Raw genomic sequence first — 23249 nt, 5'->3', positions numbered from 1 at the left:
AAAGACACAGGCTCTTTCCCCCCACTCCCCCAAGACGGTCTCTCTTTCCCCACCCCCTCCCCCTTCACCCAGGATCTCTCCTCCCTTTTCCTAGACCCAGGCTCTTTCCCACCCCTCTGCCCAGACCCAGGCTTTCTCCTCCTTCTCTCTTCTCTCCCCCCCCCCCCCCCAACCCTGGCGCTCTCCCCCACCCTCCTACTGATGGTTTCCACTTTGCCCCCATGTGCTGCGCTGCCTGTTTCCCGTCTGGTTAGCTGGGTGTGCTGCACCTTCTGTGAGCCCCGTCCACTGCTGCCTGTTGTTTCTATGTTGTGGCAATTCAGTTTGTCATGTAGAAAGGGAGTCTGTTGTGGCGTTTAAATTTGTCTGCTTAAGGAAAAAATAACATTTATTGCAAAGATTTGCAATCAAAACATTTTTAAATTCACTTTTCAGAATGCTTGCAGTTAAGTTGCTTTATCTTTGGCCAGTGAGCTGGTATTTCTTTTGCCTTTGCTGCATTTAAAAAGCCACCTTTTCCCCCTGAATCCATTTCTCAGGTGCCTCTGGTTTAAGTGTGTCAGCCTTGTTCTACTGTTCCAGTCTGCTGCTGCTTAGTCAGAGGCTGCACTGAAGCCGATCTGGCAAATCCACCAGCAGTTTTTCCAAGTTTCACGGTGGAGTTGTCAGCCACCATCCCACACCACAGGTCAAAGTACGTCACGTTATCCACATTTGAATGTGCAGTTGATAATTTACAAATGTCACCAGCAATCTCGTTATGTTTACTGGGATTTGCTTTCTTTTGTTTCCTCTGGATTTGTCCTTTTTCTTGCATGCTGTGATTGGTCTTGTTGATTTAAACAATGGTGTTACATGTAGACTGAGTTCTTTATTCGTGTCACCCTGAAGAATGTCACAAAAGCCTTGCACTGATGTTTGGAACTGATTTTGATGTAGATACTTTGCAAAAGGTAATTCTTAGTCTGGGTGAGCGCTTTAATGGATTTCATATTATTATGTGGATTATAGGCAACCTTTTTGTGAAACGATTCCTGAGATCTGTCAATCTTGAATCAGAATCTCATTCATTCACTGTCTTGTGTGATGTGAAATTTGTTGTTTTGTGGCAGCAGTACAGTGCAAAGACATGAAAAAAACCATAGATTACAAAATGGTGCAAAACAAAAAGGAATAATGAGGTAGTGTTAAGATTAAGATATAAGATATCTTAGTCATATGTACATCAAAACACAAAGCGAAATACATCTTTTTGTGTAGTGTTCTGGGGGCAGGCCGCAAGTGTCGCCACACTTCTGGCACTTACAGTCCGTAGTGTGCACGGACTGTAAGAAATCTGATGGGGAAGAAGCTGCTCCTGAATCGTTGAGTGTGGGTCTTCAGACCTTTAGCTCTAATAATTAAGTGTTGCTTGAAATTGAAAAGGAGACAGTTCAGTTTTATAGTAGTTGCATGGCTGAATTCAGTACCTGCTGGTGCGGCCCAAATGGACGCTTGCTCGCCCAATGAAGGGTTTTGGGGGGGGGGGGGCGAGTGCTGAAAATGCTCAACAGATAAGATTTCTTTATTAGTCATGTGTACATCAAAACACAGTGAAATACATCTTTGGCGTAGTGTGTTCTGGGGGCAGCCCGCAAGTGTTGCCACGCTTCCGGTGCCAACATAGCACGCCCACATCTTTGGAATGTGGGAGGAAGCCAGAGCACCCTGAGGAAACCCATGCAGACACGGGGAGAACGTACAAACTCCTTACAGACAGCAGCCGGAATTGAACCTGGGTCGCTGGCGCTGTAGAGTGTTAAGCTAACTGCTACACTACTGTCTGTGGAATAAAATAATTAATGTTTCAGGTCAAGGGTCTTTGTGTACACTAAACTTCTGTGTGACTATAGTTTGCTCTGAGTTAAACTTTGTTGGTAAAAGCAGGCTATTTTCATGGAAATGTAAAGGCTCTGCAATTTTATGCATTTTTATTGATGCTCCTTAAAAGCATTTTAACTGGTAGGTTGAGTTTGTGTTTTGAAACTCCAGTGTACTTTGGTTACTTGAAGTTTTTGCTCAAGATGAACTGGGTTCGACTGGTGTGATAGAATGCAGAAAAATCGGTGAATAGGGAGGAAGGGATAAACATTGCACTCAGGAATTTAAGACTTGTGCAGATTGAAGATGGCACTAAACCGATGTGTGTGTTGCATTAGGTATTCTACAGTAGGTAGAACTTGCATCATTTTACTAAGAGGATGTAAAAATAACTTAAGAATATCTTGACAGTGAGGGTGCCTGAGCAGGAGTTGATTTCATTGCTAAATATATGGGCTCTTTTTAAATTAAAAAGGTGACCCAAAACGTCAACTGTCCATCTCCCTCCACAGATGCTGCCTGACCCACTGAGTTCCTCCAGCTTTGTGTGTTGCTCCAGATTCCAGCATCTGCAGTCTCGTGTGTCTCCTAGTTGGTAGTGTTAGCCCCAACTCCTGTAAAGCCATTCACTTTGGATTTGAAAGCATGCTATGGTATCTTCTGTTTTTAAATATTGGAACACTTAAAATGGTGGAGGTCTATGTATATATTGAATGTAAAATTGTCATGGAGACACCAGAGACTGCAGATGTTGGAATCTGGAGCAACAAACTATCTGCTGGAGGAACTCTGTGGGTTGAACAGTGTATGTGTGTGGTGGGGTGGGGGTGCAGGGAGTGGTAGGAACAGAACCCGGCATCAGTCCAATTCGATCCTTCTAATTGTACCCACCCCCCTCCAACACCATTTTGCAAACCCAGGATGTACTGCAACTAAAGTTGTTTTGGATTCAAAATTCCAATGATGGGCACCCACAGAATCACAACCCCAACCTTTAAAGAACCAATAATGTTCCTCTTCTGGGCACAGCTAAGAGAAGCTACAGCTTAAAAGATGCCCGATAGATCAGCTGGAGTCACCCTTCAGCTTTTTTATTCCTGGAGTGGCACTTTCCCTGATCTCTCCACTGAAAGCAAGAGCTTAGATACTGCAGGTACAACATCACCAAAATAGAGAATGAAAACACAAAACGCTGGAAATACTTAGTGGGTCAGGCCTTGTCTGTGGAAAGAGAAAAGTGCTTCAGAGGAAACAGAAGAAAATTGAGAGTTGATGTTAACTAAGTTTCTCTTCCCATAGATGTGGCCTGACCTTCTCAGTATTTCCAGCATTTTCTGTTTTTAGTTCAGATTTCTAACATTGGATTATTTGACTAAAATGGACTTTTTTTGTCCTAGTTGTGTTCTTTGTTGTAAAAATTGGGTATAATTTGTTTTTCTTGTGAATGCTGCTTAAATGATTCCATGTGCCTGTGATGCTGCTGCAAGTGCACACATGGACTTGTGCAGATGACAATAAACTCGACTTTGATTATCACCAGAATAGACACATGCTGCTACGTCAAGGCAGGATAAAAACAGTACAGCTGCTGGAGTAAGCCTCTGCTACCTTTTCACTTGTGAAAGCAGAACTTGCACAAAATTCTCCAAAGTAAACTTCCAAGAAATTTAAATGCGTGCTACATAGCAGTTACAACAATACATAGTTCCTCCTGTGGGGGCATATCCTGTTTCATGTGGACCTAGAGATCTTAAAAACACTACAAGTGTCATGGCTTTGAAGACCAAAGTGCTGAAGATCAAACAGCTGGCGGTGTGGCACTCAGAACTGTTCCTGCTATTTAACCAGATGGAACATTTTTACCCAATGGTAAATTGGTTTGCAGAGTTATCTGCAGCAGTGTGATAAAAATCCAGGGGCTCCGGGAAAATAAGAACATGTTAACGGCCTTATGATCTTATTCTCAAGGAATCTCTCTGGATTTCTACAAATCCTGCAGTAAGTGACTGACTAGGCAAACCAAAGCTTTTCCACCATCTACAAAGCACCAGTCAGAAGTGTATTGGAATAATTTCCACCGTCCATAGGCTGCTTGATAGGCACCCCATCCTCTACCCTACACACTGAAGAAAACAGGGCAGCACAATGCCACAGCTAATACAGTCGCTGCCTCACCGCTCCACTGACCGGGGTTCAATCCTGACCTCGGGTGCTGCCTGTGTGGAGTTTACATGTTCTTCTTGAACACATGGGTTTCCTCCAGGTGCTTAGTTTCCCCTCGCACAGGTTAACTGGCCACAATAAAATGGCCCCTAGCATGTAGGTGACTGGGAGAATTGATGGGAGTGTGGAGAGAATAACTTGCAGGGAAAATTACTTGGGGAATGGGATTACTCCATGAGCCACCGACCTGCACGTCTTTAGATGTGGGAGGAAACTGGAGCACTTGGAGGAAATCCTCGCGATCGCAGGGAGAACGCTCAAAGTCCACACTGAACCCAGCTTGGTGGTGGTGAGGTAGCAGCTCTGCTGCCCATTTTATTTTTAAACCAGAAGAGTCTGTTCAGCCCATTGATTCGAAGCTGTTTCTGAATCATTGAGTGTGAGTCTTCAGGCTCCTGTACCTCCTCCCCGATGGTAGTAACAAGAGGGCATGTCTTGGGTGGTGAGGGTTCTTAGTGATGGATGCCACCTTAAGGTACTGCCTCTTGAAGATGTCCTCGATGGTGGGGAAGGTTGTGCTTAGCGTTGGCTGAACAAATAATATCAGCAATGGTAACAAGAAAATTCCTTCCACATAAACTGTCCTTGATAAAGCAAGTATTCAGAGTCCTCATACCCCTCGATTCCACTCAAATTCTAGCTTGTATTACAAGATCATTTTATGAAACACCTGAATGCCTACAAGTCGTGTGCTTGGTTTTATTTGATGCCATCTGCTTTCTTTAGATTTCCTGTTTTTACACAGAAAAACCACAAACAAGAAAAAAACACAAAAAGGACCTTAAATAAAAAAAAGCAGAAGTTATATTATTGATCTGACAGGACTTAGCACAAAAAAGGCAATTCTTTGGGCTACCACTTTGTGCTGGTTAAGTTACACTTCTGAGGGCTGGTTTTGATTTCTTCCTGTTGACCAAAACCTGGTCCCTCCTTCACACAACTTCTAACCTGAACTGGCACAATGGCAGCCAAGTGGGAACAGGGCAAACAAAATGGGACTGCTCTCAAGTTGATGAAACTGCTGACAGCCATGTGTTGCATATCCCAATAACTAATTGTCAAAAGCATATTAACTGCTATTCTTGCATTTTAAATCAAATGTGCGTTAGTGGTTCAAACCGTGTGCTATTAGGCTGTTCAGTCAACACGGCTATTACATTACTTCCTACCACGATGTACTTAATAAGGATGTGGCGGCATGCTCTACTTCTGGGGTCAAGATGATACAACAGCAAACGTGCATCTGGAAAACAAATTGCGCCTGCTGTAGAGAAAAGCTGAGTGTTTCTCATCTAAACATTGAGAGGCATTTGGACAGGCATCTGAACAGGCAGGGGATGGAGGGATATAGATCAGGTGCAGGCAGATGGGATTAGCTTGAATTGACATCGTAGTCAGCACAGACATCATGGGCTGAAGGGCCTGTCCTGTGCTGCACTGTTCTGTATAATCACTGGGATAATTTGGCACCCACATTTTAGCTAATTTTGCTTCTGACTGGGCAGATAAATTAATTCTATAATGCAACTAAAAAAAAATCACTAGAACACAAAAACCAAATGTTGAGTTGCTGGTTGGTTGAGTTTTACATAGAACACGTTTTAAGATACCCTTTACTTTCGTTATCCCTCGCCAGTTTATTCCAACTTTAAATCTATAATTTGTCCATGGTTTCCACAATGAGATTGAACGAAAAGGGAGTCTGCACTCCTGATGATCACCTACCACTGCCTTAACTTGCATCCCCCATTCTGCCTTCACCCTACCTTGGCAAACACTTTGGTCTTATTCATGCAGTCTACATGAACAATGAATCAGCACTGGGTTTTAGGAACCAAATGAACGTAGGTAATTTTAATACTTAAGCCACAGTAGAAATGCATCCTGCTAAATGCTAAAGATGAGAGGAGGTTAAAGTGAGTTCTCTGGAAGATTGAAATAACATGGGCAATAGTTTGTCTTCACCAGAGCCGTTCAGTCGTTACACAGCCTCCACATTTGATGATTTTCAGATAAAAAAAATAACTCAGTTCAATGTCAAACTGCGTGGCCAACATTTAAATATCTGACGTATGTGAAGACACATGAACAACCTCCCAGCCACAAAAACAGACAGTTTATACAAAGCTCAAGTTTTTCAGTTCCATGTTCCAGAGTCCAGCAACATACTGGGATTTGAGAACTACTACCTTTCATCAGAAAGTTCCAGTGAAGGGTCTACAACCCAAAACGTTAACTCTGCCTGACCTGCCAGGCACTTCCAGGATTCCCTGCTCTCATTTCAGATTTCTGTCAGCTGCAATATTTTGCTCTTGTACTGAAGCACATCCCAGTCTACGAGTGGTTGTGCCCAATTCTAGAAATCCAGGAATCTGCCAACTGACTCCATGTACCTATCTCTCCCTGTGTCCTTTGATAGACCTTTGTTAGCCAGTTTTACAATTGAACACCACAGTTTTATGCAAGATATTCCCAACCTCTATGTAAAAATATTTCCCAGATTCACTCCAGAAGTGCATGGCTCCATTCAGCATCAGATTTATTATCACTGGTAAGTGTCGTGAAATGTGTTGTTTTGTGGTGGCAGTACAGTACAAAGACACAAAAATCTATAAGTTATAAAAATAGGTCAAATAAAGGGAATAATGAGGTAATCTCCCAGATTCTCTTAATTTGGCTACTTGAAAACTTTGTTCAAATTAATTTTCAAACTTCTTAAAATTTAGGAAATATGCATTGAGCCAAAAGCCCTGTTCATGCTGAATAACTATAACAACCCTAAAAATTATGTTTTGTAAAAAAAAACCCAGCAACTGGAAGAATCAAGTGGGTCAGGCGGCATCTGTGGAGGCAAAGGGATAGTTGACACTTCGGGTCGAGACCCTGTATCAGGATAACCAAATGTGTAACCGCTCTTTGCACTTCAATTCCTGGGAGTCCAGAATCATCCTTTAGTGAATTTAACACTTCACTCCTATCAAAGCAAATGGATCCCAAGGTGTGACACCAGTCCTCATTGAGGGGTCAGCGGTGGAAAGGGTGAGCAGCTTCAAGTTCCTGGGCGTCAATATCTCTGAGGATCTATCCTGGGCCCAACACATTGATGCAATCATGAAGAAGGCACGTCAGCAGCTCTACTTCATTAGGAATTTGAGATTTGGTATGTCACCAAGGACTTGAAAATTTCTACAGATGTACGGTGGAGAGCATTCTGACTGGTTGCATCACCGCCTGGTATGGAGGCTCCAATGCACAGGATCGCAAGAGGCCGCAGAGGGTTGTAGACTCAGCCAGCTCCATCACAGGCACAACCCTCCCTGCCATCGAGCACATCTTCAGGAGGGGGTGCCTCAAGGTGGCATCCATCACTAAGGACCCTCACCAACTGGGACATTCTTGTTACTATCATCGGGGAGGAGGTACAGGAGCCTGAAGACCCACACTCAATGATTCAGGAACAGCTTCTTCCCCTCCGCCATCAGATTTCTGAATGGTCCATGGACACTACCTCGTTATTCCTTTTTTATGCACTATTTATTTTTGTAATTTATAGTAATTTTATGTCTTTGCACTGTACTGCTGCCGCAAAACAACAAATTTCACGCCACGTAAGTCAGTAGTGATAAACCTGGTTCTGATGTCCAGGGCCACTTACAGTGCTCTAGGTGTGGTCCAATCATACAGCGTAACATTGATCCCTTTCTATTCCAGCCATTTGGACAGTAAAGGATAGCATCCCCAGCAGCCTTGACAGCTTTGTGCAACAAACAATCTGCTGGCGAAACTCAGCTGGGACCCTTCCTATTTTTTATTTACACAAAGAGATTTGGGTATGAATGTAGATGTGATTAGTAAGTTTGCAAATGACACAGATTGATGGTGTTGATAGGCAGGCAGGGAGTAACAGGCTACAAGATGTTGCTCAGTTGATAAGGTAGATACAGAGCCATGTCCAAAACATAGCAATAGCAGATGGAATTTAATTGGGATAAGTGTGGAATGATGCTCTTTGTAAACACTACAGGTAAGATGTACCTAATAAACGGTTGGGTCCTAGAGGGCGTGTACAGGTTCAAGGATCCCTGAAAGTTGCCACACAGGTTATGTAGAAGGCATACAGGATTCTTGCCTTCATTAGCCAAGGCAAAGAATATAAGAGCAGTGAGGTTATGGTACAACTTTACAAAGCATTGGTTAGGACACAGCTGAAGTATATAGTTCTGGTCATCGTCGTATAGAAAGGGCATGATTGTACTGGAGACTGCAGAGGAGATTGGCCTGCGATGGAGCATTTCAGTTATGAGGAAATGCTGAATCGGCTGGGTTTGTTTTTCAAGGAGATAAGAAGGCTGAGTGAGTACCTGGTAAAGGATGCACAATTATATGGGTAGGTAGTAAGATGCCTTTCTCCACAGCAGAGGTGTCTAAAATTAGAGGGCTTAGGGTAAGAGTTTTGGGGAAGGAGTAAGATTTAGTAGGTATCAGAGAAGAACTTTTTCACACAGAGTCAGGTGGTAATGAAGGCAGAGAGACTCAGCATTTAATAACTGCCAAGGGGTACAAGGCTAGGGGTCAAGTTGGAGTTAATAGGATTAGTATAGGTGGGTCCTTTTAATCTGAAGGGCCTGGTTTTGTGCTATATGACTCTGATTTTACTGATCTGGAGACGAGCTCAAAACAAACCGGCAAATCCAGTTGTATAACCCCAGAATTAAAAAGCTAGTGATGGTGACCACAAAACTACTGTGCTGTTAAAACCCCATCTGATTCATATGCCCTTCAAGGAGGAAATGTGTGCTTACCCAGTCTGGCCCGCATGTGACTATAGACCCACTGTCACCGTTCCCTGAAACAGCCCAACAAAGTCCCTCAGTTGAAGGACAGTCAGGAATAGGCAAAAATTGCATCCTTACCAGTGTCAACTAGTGACAAAACAATAACACGTTAACAAGTTCTGACCTACAGAAGAAGGGTACATAGCACAAGCCGGCGGACAACATTGTAGGAGGAGCAGGGAGTGACTGCTGTTTAACACTGCGGCCGTTTCTTCCTCATCCTCTGTTTAACTCTGTGGGGTTCCAAATTTGTGCTAAATCTGGCAGACACTTTTCCTTAACAGTTTATCTAAATTTTAACTATTACAAGAGGACCATTGGGAAAAGCAGGATTCTGTTGAATGAGTGTGGTCAGTTTTACTGTTACGCAGTGAACATGGATAAATGATTAGTGCTATTATAATTGATTTTCAGTACCTTCTGAAATAAAATCAGATATAATTCTTTGTCAACATGCTAATTTTAGAGCAAGTATTGTTGCGAAGAAAATTAGATAATTGAAGTTTATTTGCCTGCTGTTGCTCTTAATGAGGAATTTTGTTTTCTGATAATACATTTATTTAAAGAACTTAATGGTTTAGATAATGTAATTTAATTTGATTACTTTAGTAGTGTATTTGCCTGGGAGACTGTCCATTTATGCAAAGGGAACTGTTTCTTGTGACGAGTAAATTGGCAGCAATAGGGAACATTCATTCTAACTGGCTCATCTTTTGCATTTCAGAATCATTCACCATGAAAACGAAGAGGAAATAGCACCACTGAAGTGCTTTCCATCAGATGTCTCCAAGCGAATATATTTTCCACAATGTGCTCGGGATAACTTGTTAAGGAGAGCTGGCAGGATTTTGGTCTGTATGAAAGTATATCGTATAAAGTTGCAATGGATGAATATGCCACACGGACATATGGCACAAGTGTACAAGACAACAGGCCCTTATTTGGGGAGACATCAGCGAGGGTAAGGGCATATAAAAGACACTAAGTCGTTGTGAGCTCTGATCTCTTGATTCCAGAGAGCATTTTGAACATGGGCCAATTTCAGTTTTAGTTTTAGCTGAGTCACTGAAGCCCAGAGGAACCTTGCATTTCTTATTTACTTGTTAAGTGCCTGTTTTAAGTTTGGATTGAAATGGTTGAATTGTTTTAAATGAATAATGGGTTAATGAAGGTAAAAGTTGACAGATACTTACTTGGAGTATCCCTATGGACAATTAATATATATTTTACTTTGATTGCAGTCCCTGAAAAATTGCACAACAACTTGTTATTTTTGTTTGTGGATTTTTATTCTGAGAAGTAGGTTCACAGCAGCAAGTCTTGATTTAACTGGCTTTCAGGCTTTTGTACCATTGATCTACTGAACTGATAAGCAGCCATTTTAAGGGAGTCGAATTAGTATATTCAAAGCAACTTATTTTTAGATTGTGAAACTAATTGCAAAGACCTTAACTTTACAGTTATATTTAACAGGAAATAGTATAATAAAATAAAAGTACATAGTTGGAAGTAACCTTTTATTTCAGACTTTGTCAAGTATAATAGAACAATTTTAAATTGGGAAAACAATTTTTTAAATTCATAGTTCACCTTGATCTTTTCAAAATAAAACAAAGTATCTGGAGGTGGGGAGGAAAGATTTCATCAGTAAAGTCAAAATCCTGGACGAATGAGCACTGAAAAGTTCATGAACTTTGGCAATAATGGTGATCCCATTTTTCTTGGTAAGTTTTGACTTTAAGATCAAACATGAGTAGGAAAACAAGGCTGGAGGTGACTGTTAGATTGCTCTGATACTGAGTTTGTACCGAGTTTGCAGTAATGTAGTGAGTCACTTCCTGTGCTAAAAAGTATGTGATTTCATATCCTACTTAATATTTTTCTTTTCTGGTTTTTGTATGAAATGTAATGCCTTTTCCAAGCTGAACTACCTTGTTACATGTTCTCCATGGACAATACTGTAGATGCTGGACTGAGATTGAAATGAGAAAAGCTGGGAGCACTCAGCAGGTCAGACAGCATCTGTGAAGAGAGACGGTCACAGTTTCAGACTGATGACTGATTTAACATCAGGGGCCTGAAGTGTTAAGTTGTGTGCAAAATTAGGTTTTGTCCTAAATGTGAAATGAAATCTGGCCCTGATGTTGAGAGATGAAATTGTAGCAGTGTTTTGCAGCTGAGGTTGTTGTATGTGTAAAATCTACGCTCTTCACCCTTGGTTTGGAGTGCACAGGAAGATTTCATCTGCTTGCCATTACTGGATATCCTTGTAAGCATTCCACACACACAGTAGAGAAAATCTGTCAACTGTTACAAATATTCACCGAGGAATCACAATATTATTTCGGGTAGTTTAATTATTTGCTCTTTATAATATGCAAAAGCTTAATGACATCTGATGTTACTGCTGGGTATTTTCTTCCCATAACATTATTTTTACCTCTGTTCTCTTAGGGAGATTATTCCAGATATTCAACTTGCATGAAGAATATTCTTTCCTTGATATCCAAATCTCCTTTTGCTTATTTCTTTGGAAGGACCAACCCCAAGGCAGAGTACAAAGTTAATGGCAGGATCTGGGTAGTGTGGAGGAGCAGAGGGATCTGGGGGTCCATATCCACAGATCCCTGAATGTTGCCTCACAGGTAGATAGGGTAGTTAGAACATAGAACAATTACAGCACAATTCAGGCCTTTTGGCCCACAAAGCTGTGTGGAACATGTCCCTACCCTAGAAATTACTAGGCTTACCCATAGCCCTCTATTTTAAGTTAAGAAAGCTTATGGGATGTTAACATTCATAAGTTGTGGGATCGAGTTTAAGAGCCGCGAGGTAATGCAGCTCTACAAAACTCTGATTAGACCACACTTAGAGTACTGTGTTCAGTTCTGGTTGCCTCATTATAGGAAGGATGTGGAAGCATTGGAAAGGGTGCAGAGGAGATTTACCAGGATGCTGCCTGGTTTAGAGAGTATGCATTATGAGGAGAGACTAGGGGAGCTAGGGCTTTACTCTTTGGAGAGAAGGAGGATGAGGGGAGACATGATAGAGGTGTACAAAATATTAAGAGGAATAGATAGAGTGGACAGCCAGCGCCTCTTTTCCAGGGCACCAATGCTCAATACAAGAGGGCATGGCTTTAAAGTAATGGGTGGGAAGTTCAAGGGAGGTATCAGAGGAAGGTTTTTCACCCAGAGAGTAGTGGGGCATGGAATGCACTGCCTGGGGTGGTGGTGGAGGCAGGTACATTGGTCAAATTCAAGAGATTACTAGATAAGCATATGGAGGAATTTATAATAGAAGGATATGTGGGAGGAAGGAGTTAGATAGTCTTAGGTGTGGTTTAAAGGTCAGCAGAATATTGTGGGCTGAAGGGCCTGTATTGTGCTGTACTGTTCTGTTATTTCCTTTTGAATTCTCTGGTCTTGGTGTATTTTGGAATGAAGGTAGATTTATTTATGCTTGAAGTTTCTCTTTTTGGACTCTTGTCTCAAATCTCACTGCTTATGGTTCTACTTGGATAGTCTCTCCTTCCAAGGGCTTTCAAATATCCTATGCTATGGTTCAATTCTGGTGGATGTATTATTTATGTTTGGTCTGCTGACTCTCTTGCATTTAATTTTTATTGGATAATTTTGTATAAATGTTTTAATTTTCCATTTATCCTGAACTTGAATATCTCTTAGCAGTACACAATGGTTAATAGCTTTGTTTTTTTATTTAAGCTTGTGACTAAAATTATGAATAATTTTCTTAGCACTTGGTAGCAAGGAGTGCTAGCTAATCTGAAATATAATATTATTAATGCTAGTTCTGCAAAGATTAGCAGCTCTTATAACAGCTATTGTCCTAAATATCTGACAGGAACACTTGAGGTGCAGTACAGTGATTTTTGTTTTGCTTTTTGAAACACTGATTCTGTTATCATTTCTGTGAAGGAATTCCTAGTAAATCAATAACTTCAGGTTGCTGGAATGCACAGAATAATTACATAGTTCTGTCTAGGGTTTCGCTTTGGGGATAATGTTGATTTGAGAATATGATTAATGTTTTACTGGGAAGGTAAATTATGTAGCGGCTGCTACTGTGATGTGAAAACAAGACCCTAATCGATGGGTTTCAGAACAAGAACTGGTTTATTTTCCCACCTTGCGCGAGCCTTTTAAGAGAGACTGTTCCCGCCCACCAAAAACAAATGACGTATTCGCTATGTCATCAAACCTTTCCTGCACGCGGGTTCTCCCTGTCGCTCGGGGAAGACGAAGGCCCAACGCCATCCTGGGCCTCGCCGCGCCGACGACGCGCGACCCGACTGCCGAGCCAGTTCGCTTGCTTGCTCGGACGGTGAGTCGCTACACAACCACCCCCACCCCAGAACCGGCGATACGGTCCCCAAGGTCCGCGGGCTGTGTTAGCCATTGCTTAGGAGGTCGGCCTTTGTGTTGCATTGCTGGAACCTCGACCGGTTGTTGTAGATCTAAATGGGCTGGTTTGAGGCAGTCCGTTGTGAAGACCTCTTCCTTGCCCCCACTGTCCAAAATAAAGGTGGACCCATTATTCCTGATGACTTGGAATGGCCCCTCGTATAGTCATTGCAATGGTGCCCGAGGTGTGCCCCTGTGAATGAAAACGAACTTACAGTCTCGTAGGTCCTTGGGCTCACAAGATCGGACTTGACCATGCCGCGAAATGGGAATCGGTGCCAAGTTGCCGAGCCTCTCGCGCAGTCTTTGCAGGACTGGCGTGGGTTGTTCCTCTTGGCCCCGCAGGGCGGGTATGAAATCCCCTGGGACGACCAGGGGCACCCCGTACACGAGTTCAGCTGACGAAGCATGGAGGTCTTCCTTGGGGGCAGTGTGTATGCCGAGCAGGACCCAAGGCAGTTCATTGACCCAGTTAGGACCCTTCAGGCGGGCCATCAAGGCTGATTTTAGATGGCGGTGGAAACGTTCCACTAACCCGTTTGATTGAGGGTGGTAGGCCGTGGTGGTGTGCAGCTGCGTCCCCAGCATGTTTGCTAATACAGACTGGAGGCTGGAGGTAAACTGGGTTCGCCTGTCTGAAGTGATGTGGGCCGGAACACCAAAACACGAGATCCAAGTTGTGAGCAGCGCCTCGGCGCAGGAATCAGTCGTGATGTCAGATAGAGGGGTTGCCTCTGGCCACCTCGTGAACCGGTCCACAATGGTAAGGAGGTACCGGGCTCCTCTTGAAACTGGCAGAGGACCAACAAGGTCGACGTGGATGTGGTCGAACCTTCTACAGGTAGGCTCGAACTGCTGTGGCGGGACCTTGGTGTGTCATTGGATTTTTGATGTCTGGCAGTGCGGACAAGTCCTGGCCCACTCACTGACCTGTTTGTGTAGGCAGTGCCAGACGAACTTGCTGGCGGCCAGTCGGACAGTTGATCTGATGGACAGGTGTGCCAACCCATGTATCAAGTCGAAAACGCGTTTCCACCAGGCTGCAGGAACTATAGGGCAGGGCTGAACTGTTGCGATGTCGCAAAGGAGGGTCTGCTGACCTGGGACCGACTAAGAAATCTTGGAGCTGCAGGCCCGAGACTGTGGTTCTGTAGCTGGGCAGCTCGTCGTCGGCTTGCTGTGCGTCAGCCAGGGCCGTATAGTCGACACCCAGGGACAGGCTGTGGATGGTCGGTCTGGAAAGTGCGTCAGCAACGACATTGTCCTTTCCGGAGACATGTTGGATATCCGTTGTGAATTCAGAAATGTAGGACAAATGTCTCTGCTGACGAGCTGACCAAGGATCAGAGACTTTGGAGAAGACGAATGACAAAGGCTTATGGTCAGTGAAAGCAGTGAAAGGCCTGCCTTCTAAAAAGTACTGGAAATGCCGGACCGCCAGGTACAGCGCTAGAAGTTCCCGATCAAAAGCGCTGTATTTCAGTTCGGGTGGTCTAAGGTGCCTGCTGAAAAATGCCAAGGGTTGCCAACGGCCTTTGATTAGTTGTTCTAGTACTCCACCAACTGCGGTGTTGGAGGCGTCCACCGTGAGGGCGGTTGGGACGTCTGTCCTAGGGTGTACCAGCATCGCGGCGTCTGCCAGGGCGTCCTTGGCCTTAACGAAGGCAGCCGCAGCCTCGTCGTTCCAGGCGATGTCCTTGCCCTTACCAGCCATCAGCGAGAACAAAGGGCGCATGATACGGGCTGCTGCGGGGATGAACCAATGGTAAAAGTTGACCATCCCCAGCAATTCCTGTAGGCCTTTGACCGTGTTGAGTTGGGCAAAATGCGGATAGCGTCTACCTTGGCGGGTAGGGGTGTTGCTCCATCGCTGGTGATTTTGTGGCCGAGGAAATCGATAGAGTCAAGTCCGAATTGGCACTTGGCCAGGTTGATCGTGAGGCCGAAATCATGGAGACGGGAATACAGTTGGCGGAGGTGGGAAAGGTGTTCGTGGCGGTCACGGCTGGTGCTTAGTATGTCATCTAAGTAAATGAACATGAAGTCCAGGTCTCGGCCTACCGCGTCCATCAGCCACTGGAAAGTCTGCGCGGCGTTCTTAAGGTCGAACGGCATTCGAAGGAACTCAAAGAGGCCGAATGGGGTGATAATCGCAGTTTTGGGGACGTCATCCGGGTGGACCGGGATTTGGTGGTATCCTCGAACGACGTCCACCTTGGAGAAGATGCGGGCCCCGTGTAAGTTCGCTGCGAAGTCCTGGATGTGAGGGATGGGGTAGCGGCCCGGGGTGGTGGCATCATTCAGCCTGCGGTAGTCGCCGCAGGGCCTCCACCCGCCGGTGGCTTTGGCGACCGTGTGCAGGGGGGAGGCCCAGGGGCTGTCTGACCTGCGAACGATCCCCAGCTCCTCCATGCGACGGAACTCTTCCTTTGTCAGGCAGAGCTTGTCTGGAGGTAGTCATCGTGCTCGGGCGTGAAGGGGTGGCCCTGTGGTAATGATGTGGTGTCGCACCCCGTGTTTGGGCATAGAATTTGTAAACTGAGGTGCCAAAACCGATGGGAACTTGGCTAGCAGCTTGGTGAACTCGTTGCTAGACAGGGAAATGGAGTCCAGGCGCGGGGCTGGTAGGCTGGCTTCTCCCAGGGGGTAGTGGAAAGTTCTGGAGTGGACTAGCCGCTTCCCTTGCAGGTCGACTAACAGGTTGTGGGCCCGAAGGAAATCGGCTCCTAGGAGTGGTCGGGTGACGGTGGCAAGGGTAAAGGTTCAGGTAAAACGGCTGCCGCTGAATTGTAATTGAACTGTATGGGTACCAAAAGTCTGTATCATTGTGCCGTTTGCGGCATTGAGTACAGGACCTTGTTGCCTGTTACGAGTGTCGCGGCCGGTCGGGGGCAAAATACTGACCTCTGCTCCAGTATCGACGAGGAAACGCCGCCTGGACTGCTTATCCCAAACAAATAGGAGGCTGTGTTGACGGCCAGCCGCCGTAGCCGTCAGCGATGGCTGGCCCTGGCGTTTCCCTTAAACCTTGCAGGGTGGGCGGCATCGACGGGCCTCCACGCCCCACCTCTGATGGTAGAAACACAGCTGGTCGCCAGTGTCGTCATTTGTGTTTCTGGGGTGTGGTCGCTCGGTTGCTGGGACTGGTTTAGGCAGGTGTTGGGCTCACAGCCTGGCGATTTGGCTGACAGATGAACCGCTCTCGCATTTGGCCTTCCACAGGACATCTGCCTGGGCAGCTACCTCACGAGGGTTGCTGAAATCAGTGTTGGCCAACAGCAGGTGAATGTCATCGGGTAGTTGTTCGAGGAAGGCCTGTTCGAACATTAGGCAGGGCTTGTGTCCCTCGGCCAATGCCAGCATCTCATTCATTAGGGCGGATGGGGATCTGTCCCCCAGGCCGTCGAGATGAAGCAGGTGGGCGGCGCGCTCGCGACGGGAGAGGCCGTAGGTCTGAATCAGAAGTTCTTTGAAAGCTGGGTACTTCTCCTCCTCCGGAGGAGACTAGATGAAGTCTCCGACCTGGGCGGCTGTCTCCTGGTCCAGAGAGCTGACCACATGGTAGTACTTTGTGGAGTCGGAGGTGATCTGCCGAAGGTGGAATTGTGCTTCGGCCTGGTCGAACCAGATGCTGGGACGAAGCATCCAAAAGGTGGGCAGCTTGAGTGCCACTGCGTTGGCTGCTGCGTTGTCCATTGTGCGGGTCCAAAATCCGTTTGGACTGTCGGGTTCACCAATATAGCGGCTGCTACTGCGATGTGAAAACAAGACACTAGTCGATGGGTTTCAGAACAAGAACTGGTTTATTTTCCCGCCTTGCGTGGGCCTTTTAAGAGAGACTGTCCCACCCACCGAAAACGGAAATGATGTAGACGCTACGTCATCAAACCTCTCCCGTGTGCGGGTTCTCCCTGTCGCTCAGGGAAGACGAAGGCCCAACGCCATCTTGGGGCTCGCTGCTCCGACGACGAGCCGAGCCGGTTCGCTTGCTTGGATGGTGAGTCGCTACAATTAACACAATAGTTTGGTGCTCAAATTACATTCCTTGAAATAGGGTATTCTTCCTTCTCCCCCATTCTGTTTCCCAAACGCCCTGGATATCATCTGCCAAAGTTCTACAGATTCTGGAATTGTTCCTGTGGACTGGGGACGGTAGATGGGACCCGAGTATTTAAGAAAGGAGGGAGAGAGAAAATGGAAACTACTGACCTGTTAGCCTAATGTCAGTGAAAATGGTGGAACCTCTAATGAAGGATTTAATAACATCTTGAAAAGAGCAGAAAAAGCAGATTTCTGAAAGGAAAACCCTATTTGACAAACCTATTGGAGTTCTTTGAGAATGGATAAGGGGAAACCAATGGATGCGGTGTATTTGGATTTTCAGAAGGCTTTTTGAAATGGTCCCTCACTGGAGGTTGATCGTTATGGTTAGGGCACCAGGAATTGGCTGCAATAAAATTGGTTTATTATTGTCACATGTACCGAAGTACAGTGAAAAACTTTGTTTTGCATGCCATCCATACAGATCATTTCATCACATCAGTGCATTGAGGTCGTACAAGGGAAAAGCAATAATAGAATAAAGTGTTCCAGTTACAGAGAGAGTGCAGTGCAGGCAGACAATAAGGTGCAAGGCCATAGCGAGGTTGATTGTGAGTCCAGTACTAGGGAACCATTCAATGGTCTTATAACAGCGGGATAGAAGCTGTCCTTGAGCCTGGTGGTAGGTGCTTTCAGGCTTTTGTATCTTCTGCCCGATGGGAGGGGGGAGAAGAGAGAATGTCTGGGGTGGGTGGGGTCTTTGATTATGTTGGCTGCTTTACCGAGGCAGCGAGAAGTGTAGACAGAGCCCATGGAGGGGAGGCTGGTTTCCATGATGTGCTGAGCTGTGTCCACAACTCTCTGCAGTTTCTTGCAGCCTCAGGCAGAGCAGTTGCCGTACCAAGCCGTGATGTATCCAGGTAGGATGCTTTCTATGGTGCATCGATTTAAGAATTGATGAGAGTCAAAGGGGACATGCCAAATTTCTTTAGCCTCCTGAGGAACTGGAGGTGCTGGTAAGCTTTCTTGGACGTGGTGTCTGTGTGGTTGGACCAGGACGGTATGCTAACATAGATTGAGAATTGTTTTTTGGACAAAACCAATGAGTGTGAATAAACTCTTCATTGCCAGGTTGACAGGATGGGGTACTGGCAAGATGGGTGCTCCCCAGGTTCCGGCAGGCTTCTGTTCCTGGGAACTGTTCGTAACCTGGACAGCTCGCAAGTCGGAAGTGTTGCCTTGTACCGAGTTCCCACATGGCAGAAAATACCTGCAGTCCCACAGCAGCTGGCAAATCCATCCCGCCGGTCTCCCACATGCTCGTTTGTATGTATGGGCTGTACGTAAGTTGGGTGTTTGTAAGCTGTGGAGGACCAGTACATGGTAAATAGTGAGAGTGTTGAAACGGAGCTTGGTGTACTTGCACACAAGTCATTACAGGCTAACATGTAGGTGGCATCAGGTGATTAAAGGGCAAATAGTGCGTTAGCCTTCTATACAAGAGGATTTGAATGCAGCAGTAAGGCCTTAGTAAGACAACGATTGGAGTACCATGTACAATTTTGCTTAAAAAAAGGACGTACTTGCCGTAGAGGGAGTATAGTGGAGAGAGTACGAGACTGTTTTCAGAAAGACTTATTGGGCTGGGATTGTACTCTCTAGAATTTAGGAGAATAACTGGAGGTAGAAATGTACAAAATGAAAGGACAGGCTGGTGCTGGGAGGATGTTTCTCCTTGCTGAGGAATCGAGGAGAATCAAGATGGTGGATCTTTGAAATTCTCTGCTCCCGGAGGGCTTGTGGAGCCTTGGTCATGGTGTTCATTGAAAACGCAGATTGATAGATTTCAGGATTTTGAGGGAACCAGGAGATGAGGGGATTTTTTTTTTGTATATTCATTGAAGGGATGTGGGCCTTGCAGACTGAGCCAGCATTTAATGGCCGATCCCTACTGCTGGAATAATGGAGTGAGGCACTGAGGTAGAAGGTGAATCATGATGAACGGCAGGACAGGCTTGAAGGGCTGAATGACCATGTGCTCCTATTCCTTGTATTCTTGCTGTCCATGGATTTCTAATTAACTCATTGCCCTTTAGGGATGGCCTGGATGTTGTCCTCTATAGGTGGTCCTCTATAGGAATCTTGGCATAATTACCTGAGGTCTGTGAGTTCTTCATGAGGCAACATGAGTCAAGCAGGCAGTGATCCCAAACGACAGGTCCACCACAGACCCAACCCTGGTGTGGATGCTGTCGTCGCACCAACCTTCTCGGTTTTCTGTGCTGCAACACTTCGCCTCTCCTCCAACAAGCTTCTGGCTGCAATGGAGTCTTTCTACATCAGGAAACTGTTCAACCTCATCTCCACTCCATACCAGATTTGGTGGTTGAGTTATTACATTTGTGCACACTGACAGTGAGATTCAGGCCATTGTTGATGACTTCACTGGTGTGTAAAATGTTGGGTCTTAACTCAAACATCGACCAAAGGTTTTCCACTAATTTGCCCCTCTAATAACCAAGACCTGTGTGGAGATCCTAGAAAGCTTGGATCTCTTTCCATATCTCAGGAGCCATCTCTTGGTGAATGTGGACATGGATGACGAAATTCACCAGTACCTCCAATGTGTCAGTGCAGCCTTCAGATCATGGAGGAAAAGGGCTTGAAGACCATGACCTCGTATTTGGTACCTAAACTCATTGTCTGCTGAGCTGTGGTGATCCCTGCTCTCCAGTATCCTTCAGAGTCATGGGCAACCTATACTGGCCTTCTCAAAACATGAGAGCAAAACCACCTAGCCACCCTTCACAATATCTTCCAAATCTATCAGTGGGATAAGTAAACCAATGTCAATGAACTCTCCCAGGTTGACATCCCTAGTGTTGATGGCCTGATCACATTTGACCAGCTCTGCTGGCTGGGCCACATTGTCAGCATGCCCAACACCAGGTTCCTGAAACAAGCACTCTCAGCTCTGGTACATGGATAGGAAGGGTTTGGAGGGCTATGTGCCAAATGCAGGCAAGTGGGACTAAGCTTAGATGGGCAACTTGGTTGGCACGGACCAGTTGGGCCGAAGGGGCTGTTTCTGTGCTGGATGACTGACTCTCTCCCAGAAAGAGGTTTCTACAAGGACAGAATGTTTCGGTGTGTCAGTCCCTGCCCTGCGATTCATCAGGCTGAGGGGTGCTGTCTGAGAAGGTAATGGACACTGTGTTTCAACGAGTGGCTGTGGAAGCCATTCGCAGATGGCTGGAAGAGCACATCGTTTGCTGTGCTGCCTCAGTTCATGTTATGAGTTTCATCAATGTGCTAATACTTTTGTGAAGACATTTTTAAATTGCTCGTGATAAACGTGGTTATACAACTGGGAGTATGTTCCCGTATTTACCTGGGACCATGTAAAATTTAAGAATTATTTCTGTTCTACTATCTTTGACGTTCATACTGTGATTGGCTGCTCGGAGCTTGATGACATCACAGCTGCTGGGCGTCAGGAATCCTTTTGAACTGAAGCCTGAGCATCATGGAGAGAGGGATCACCCAAGGGTCAGAGGTTGCTCTGTGTGGGCAGCTTTGCTGGAGGTCGCTGGAGGAAAGTTGCTTTCCTGCCACTTATTCATTTTGAATATGGATGTTAACTGAAGGAACACACCAATGATCCTGTGATACTTTCTCTCTTCACCCCCCTCCCATCGCACAGAAGATATAAAAGCCTGAAAGCACGTACCACCAGGCTCAAGGACAGCTTCTATCCCACTGTTATCAGACTATTGAATGGTCCCCTGCTACGATAAGATGGAGTCTTGACCTCACAATCGACCTTGTTATGACCTTGCACCTTGTCTGCCTGCACTGCACTTTCTCTGTAGCTGTAACACTTTATTCTGCATTCTCTTATTGTTTTCCCTTGTACTACCTCAATGTACTGTGGTGAAATAATCTGCATGGATGGCATGAAAAAGTTTTTCACTGTACCTCAGTACATGTGACAATAATAAACCAATTTACCAATTTCCTTGAACTGTGAAGTCCCATGTTCTACGCAAGTAAAATGACATTAAAACATAAAGTGATAAGAGGCAAGTTAAAACTACCATCCTCAGAATAACCTGTCATCACAGTTAAATGTTGAAAGCTGGCTGCGGTATTTATCTTAAATGTCAAACTGCACCTTCATTGTTATTTTCTAATACTTGATTTTCCAGAATGGCTCTCTGTAACTCAGTGCTCTTTTAATGACCCGTTATCATGCATATATTCCAATTGTACAAAATGCTTCAAGAGAATTAATTTCATCCCCTTATAAAGAATCTATCTTCTGCTGTAAATATTCAAAGGCTCTGCTTGCACTGTCCTCTGAGGGTCCAATCACTCTCAACCCTCTGAGGGGAAAAATAACTTTGCTTCATCCTCAAATGGACACCCCCATGGTTTTAAACAGTGACCCTAACTTGGGATCTTCAGCAGGTGGTGTAAGGCAAATACTGTGCAGTGATTTTGATGCCTTGTGACTGTCAGCAAATCTTTTCCTCTAAGCTAAAGTTAGTTTTTGTTGCTGATTACTTGTAGAAGATGTTCTATGGTTGTCCAGTCTCATGAGATTGAGGCAAAGCATCTAAACCACAGTTGCATGGAAGTGTTGAACTTTATAATGGCTGGAGATTCATTGGTAGGCACTGTGGATAGCTGACTGGTGAGGATTGATAGTCTGCTATGCATCTGGGCAAGATCCCAGCTATGGGGAGACAAGCAAGTATGGAGCAAAAAGCTATCTGCTGGAGGAATTTAGTGGGTCAGGCAGCATCTGTGGAGGCAGAGGAATGGTCGACGTTTTGGGTTGAGACCCTGCATCAGAGAGTGCAGAGGGAGGGGTGAAGCGGGGGCTGGCAGGTGATGGGTGGAACCAGTGAGGAGGGGGAGGATGGGCAGGTGGAGGGGAGGCTGGAAGGGGACGTGGAGACACGAGGCTGCAGATGTTGGATTCTGATGGATGAGGGAGGCGATGAGGGATTCCAGCCATGGTCCTTTGTTACTGAGCGTTGACCTCAAGCAGAAGGAGCAGTGGGAGTGTGATACACTTCAGTCTACACTCACATTGGAACAACTATTTACTGATTCTGTATGCTACTGAATGTTTTTAAAGATTAAGAAAAGAGTATTTTGATTGTATTTAAAAAAAACCCTAAATGTTTCTGATAAATGCAGTACAGTTTGAAAGAATATTTAAAGTGTATTGTGGTGTTTTACTGCTTTGACCAAAGCTTGAGCTTTTAATTGCTGTCACCTTCTTTCAGGATCGAATTATCAACATTGTTTTAGGTGTCCTCACTTCACTGTTGCTGATAGTAAGTATCAAGGGTTCAAATCTTTGGAACTGTTTACCAATAAACATAATTAGTAATGTTCTTTAGTGTTATTTATAGATAAGTATTATGTTTACAGTTACATAATAGGCAAAGTTAGGGCAGATGTTATCCTCAGTGGGTAAAGTAGTTTGGCTGAGAGGAGGAAATTGGATTCTTGGGAGACTGATGATTTAATGGGGGAAAAGACGGCATTGATATTCTGGAAGGAGGCAGTCAGATAGATTGGTGCATCTTTATCTGAGTTTATCCTGACGTTGTGTATCAATAATGGAACCAACCCTTGATTTGTGTTAAACATGCAATAAATTTTGCTGGAGGGCTCTGCAGTTTCTGGAGCTGAGAGAGTGATGAGATTAAGCATGGGAGGCCTTTTGAAAGGAGTGTTGCCCAGTTGTACGGGGCTTCAGTGAGACCGCACCTGATGTAGTTTAGTTCTTATAGATAGGAAGGATATGTGTGTGGAGGCAGTACAGAAAATACTCACCAGGTTGATTCCT

General features: G+C 45.1%; 1 protein-coding gene across 2 annotated transcripts in view; it reads left to right on the top strand.

Annotated features, from left to right (window-relative positions):
* Positions 1 to 23249, top strand: part of tmem243b (transmembrane protein 243, mitochondrial b) — a 31304-nt gene that overhangs the window by 716 nt on the left and 7339 nt on the right. The window contains exons 1-3 of one of the 2 annotated variants that reach the window (XM_052034265.1): positions 545 to 694; positions 9643 to 9879; positions 22681 to 22731. In XM_052034265.1, the coding sequence (XP_051890225.1) occupies positions 9802 to 9879; positions 22681 to 22731 (129 nt within the window). In that variant the 5' untranslated portion in view covers positions 545 to 694; positions 9643 to 9801. Of the gene's footprint in view, positions 1 to 544; positions 695 to 9642; positions 9880 to 22680; positions 22732 to 23249 lie in introns of those variants that run through there. The other variant, XM_052034266.1, reaches the window with a different exon arrangement.

This window comes from Pristis pectinata, chromosome 19 (assembly GCF_009764475.1).
Source record: "Pristis pectinata isolate sPriPec2 chromosome 19, sPriPec2.1.pri, whole genome shotgun sequence".
Taxonomy (NCBI): domain Eukaryota; kingdom Metazoa; phylum Chordata; class Chondrichthyes; order Rhinopristiformes; family Pristidae; genus Pristis; species Pristis pectinata.
This window is presented reverse-complemented; position numbering and strand designations above follow the sequence as displayed.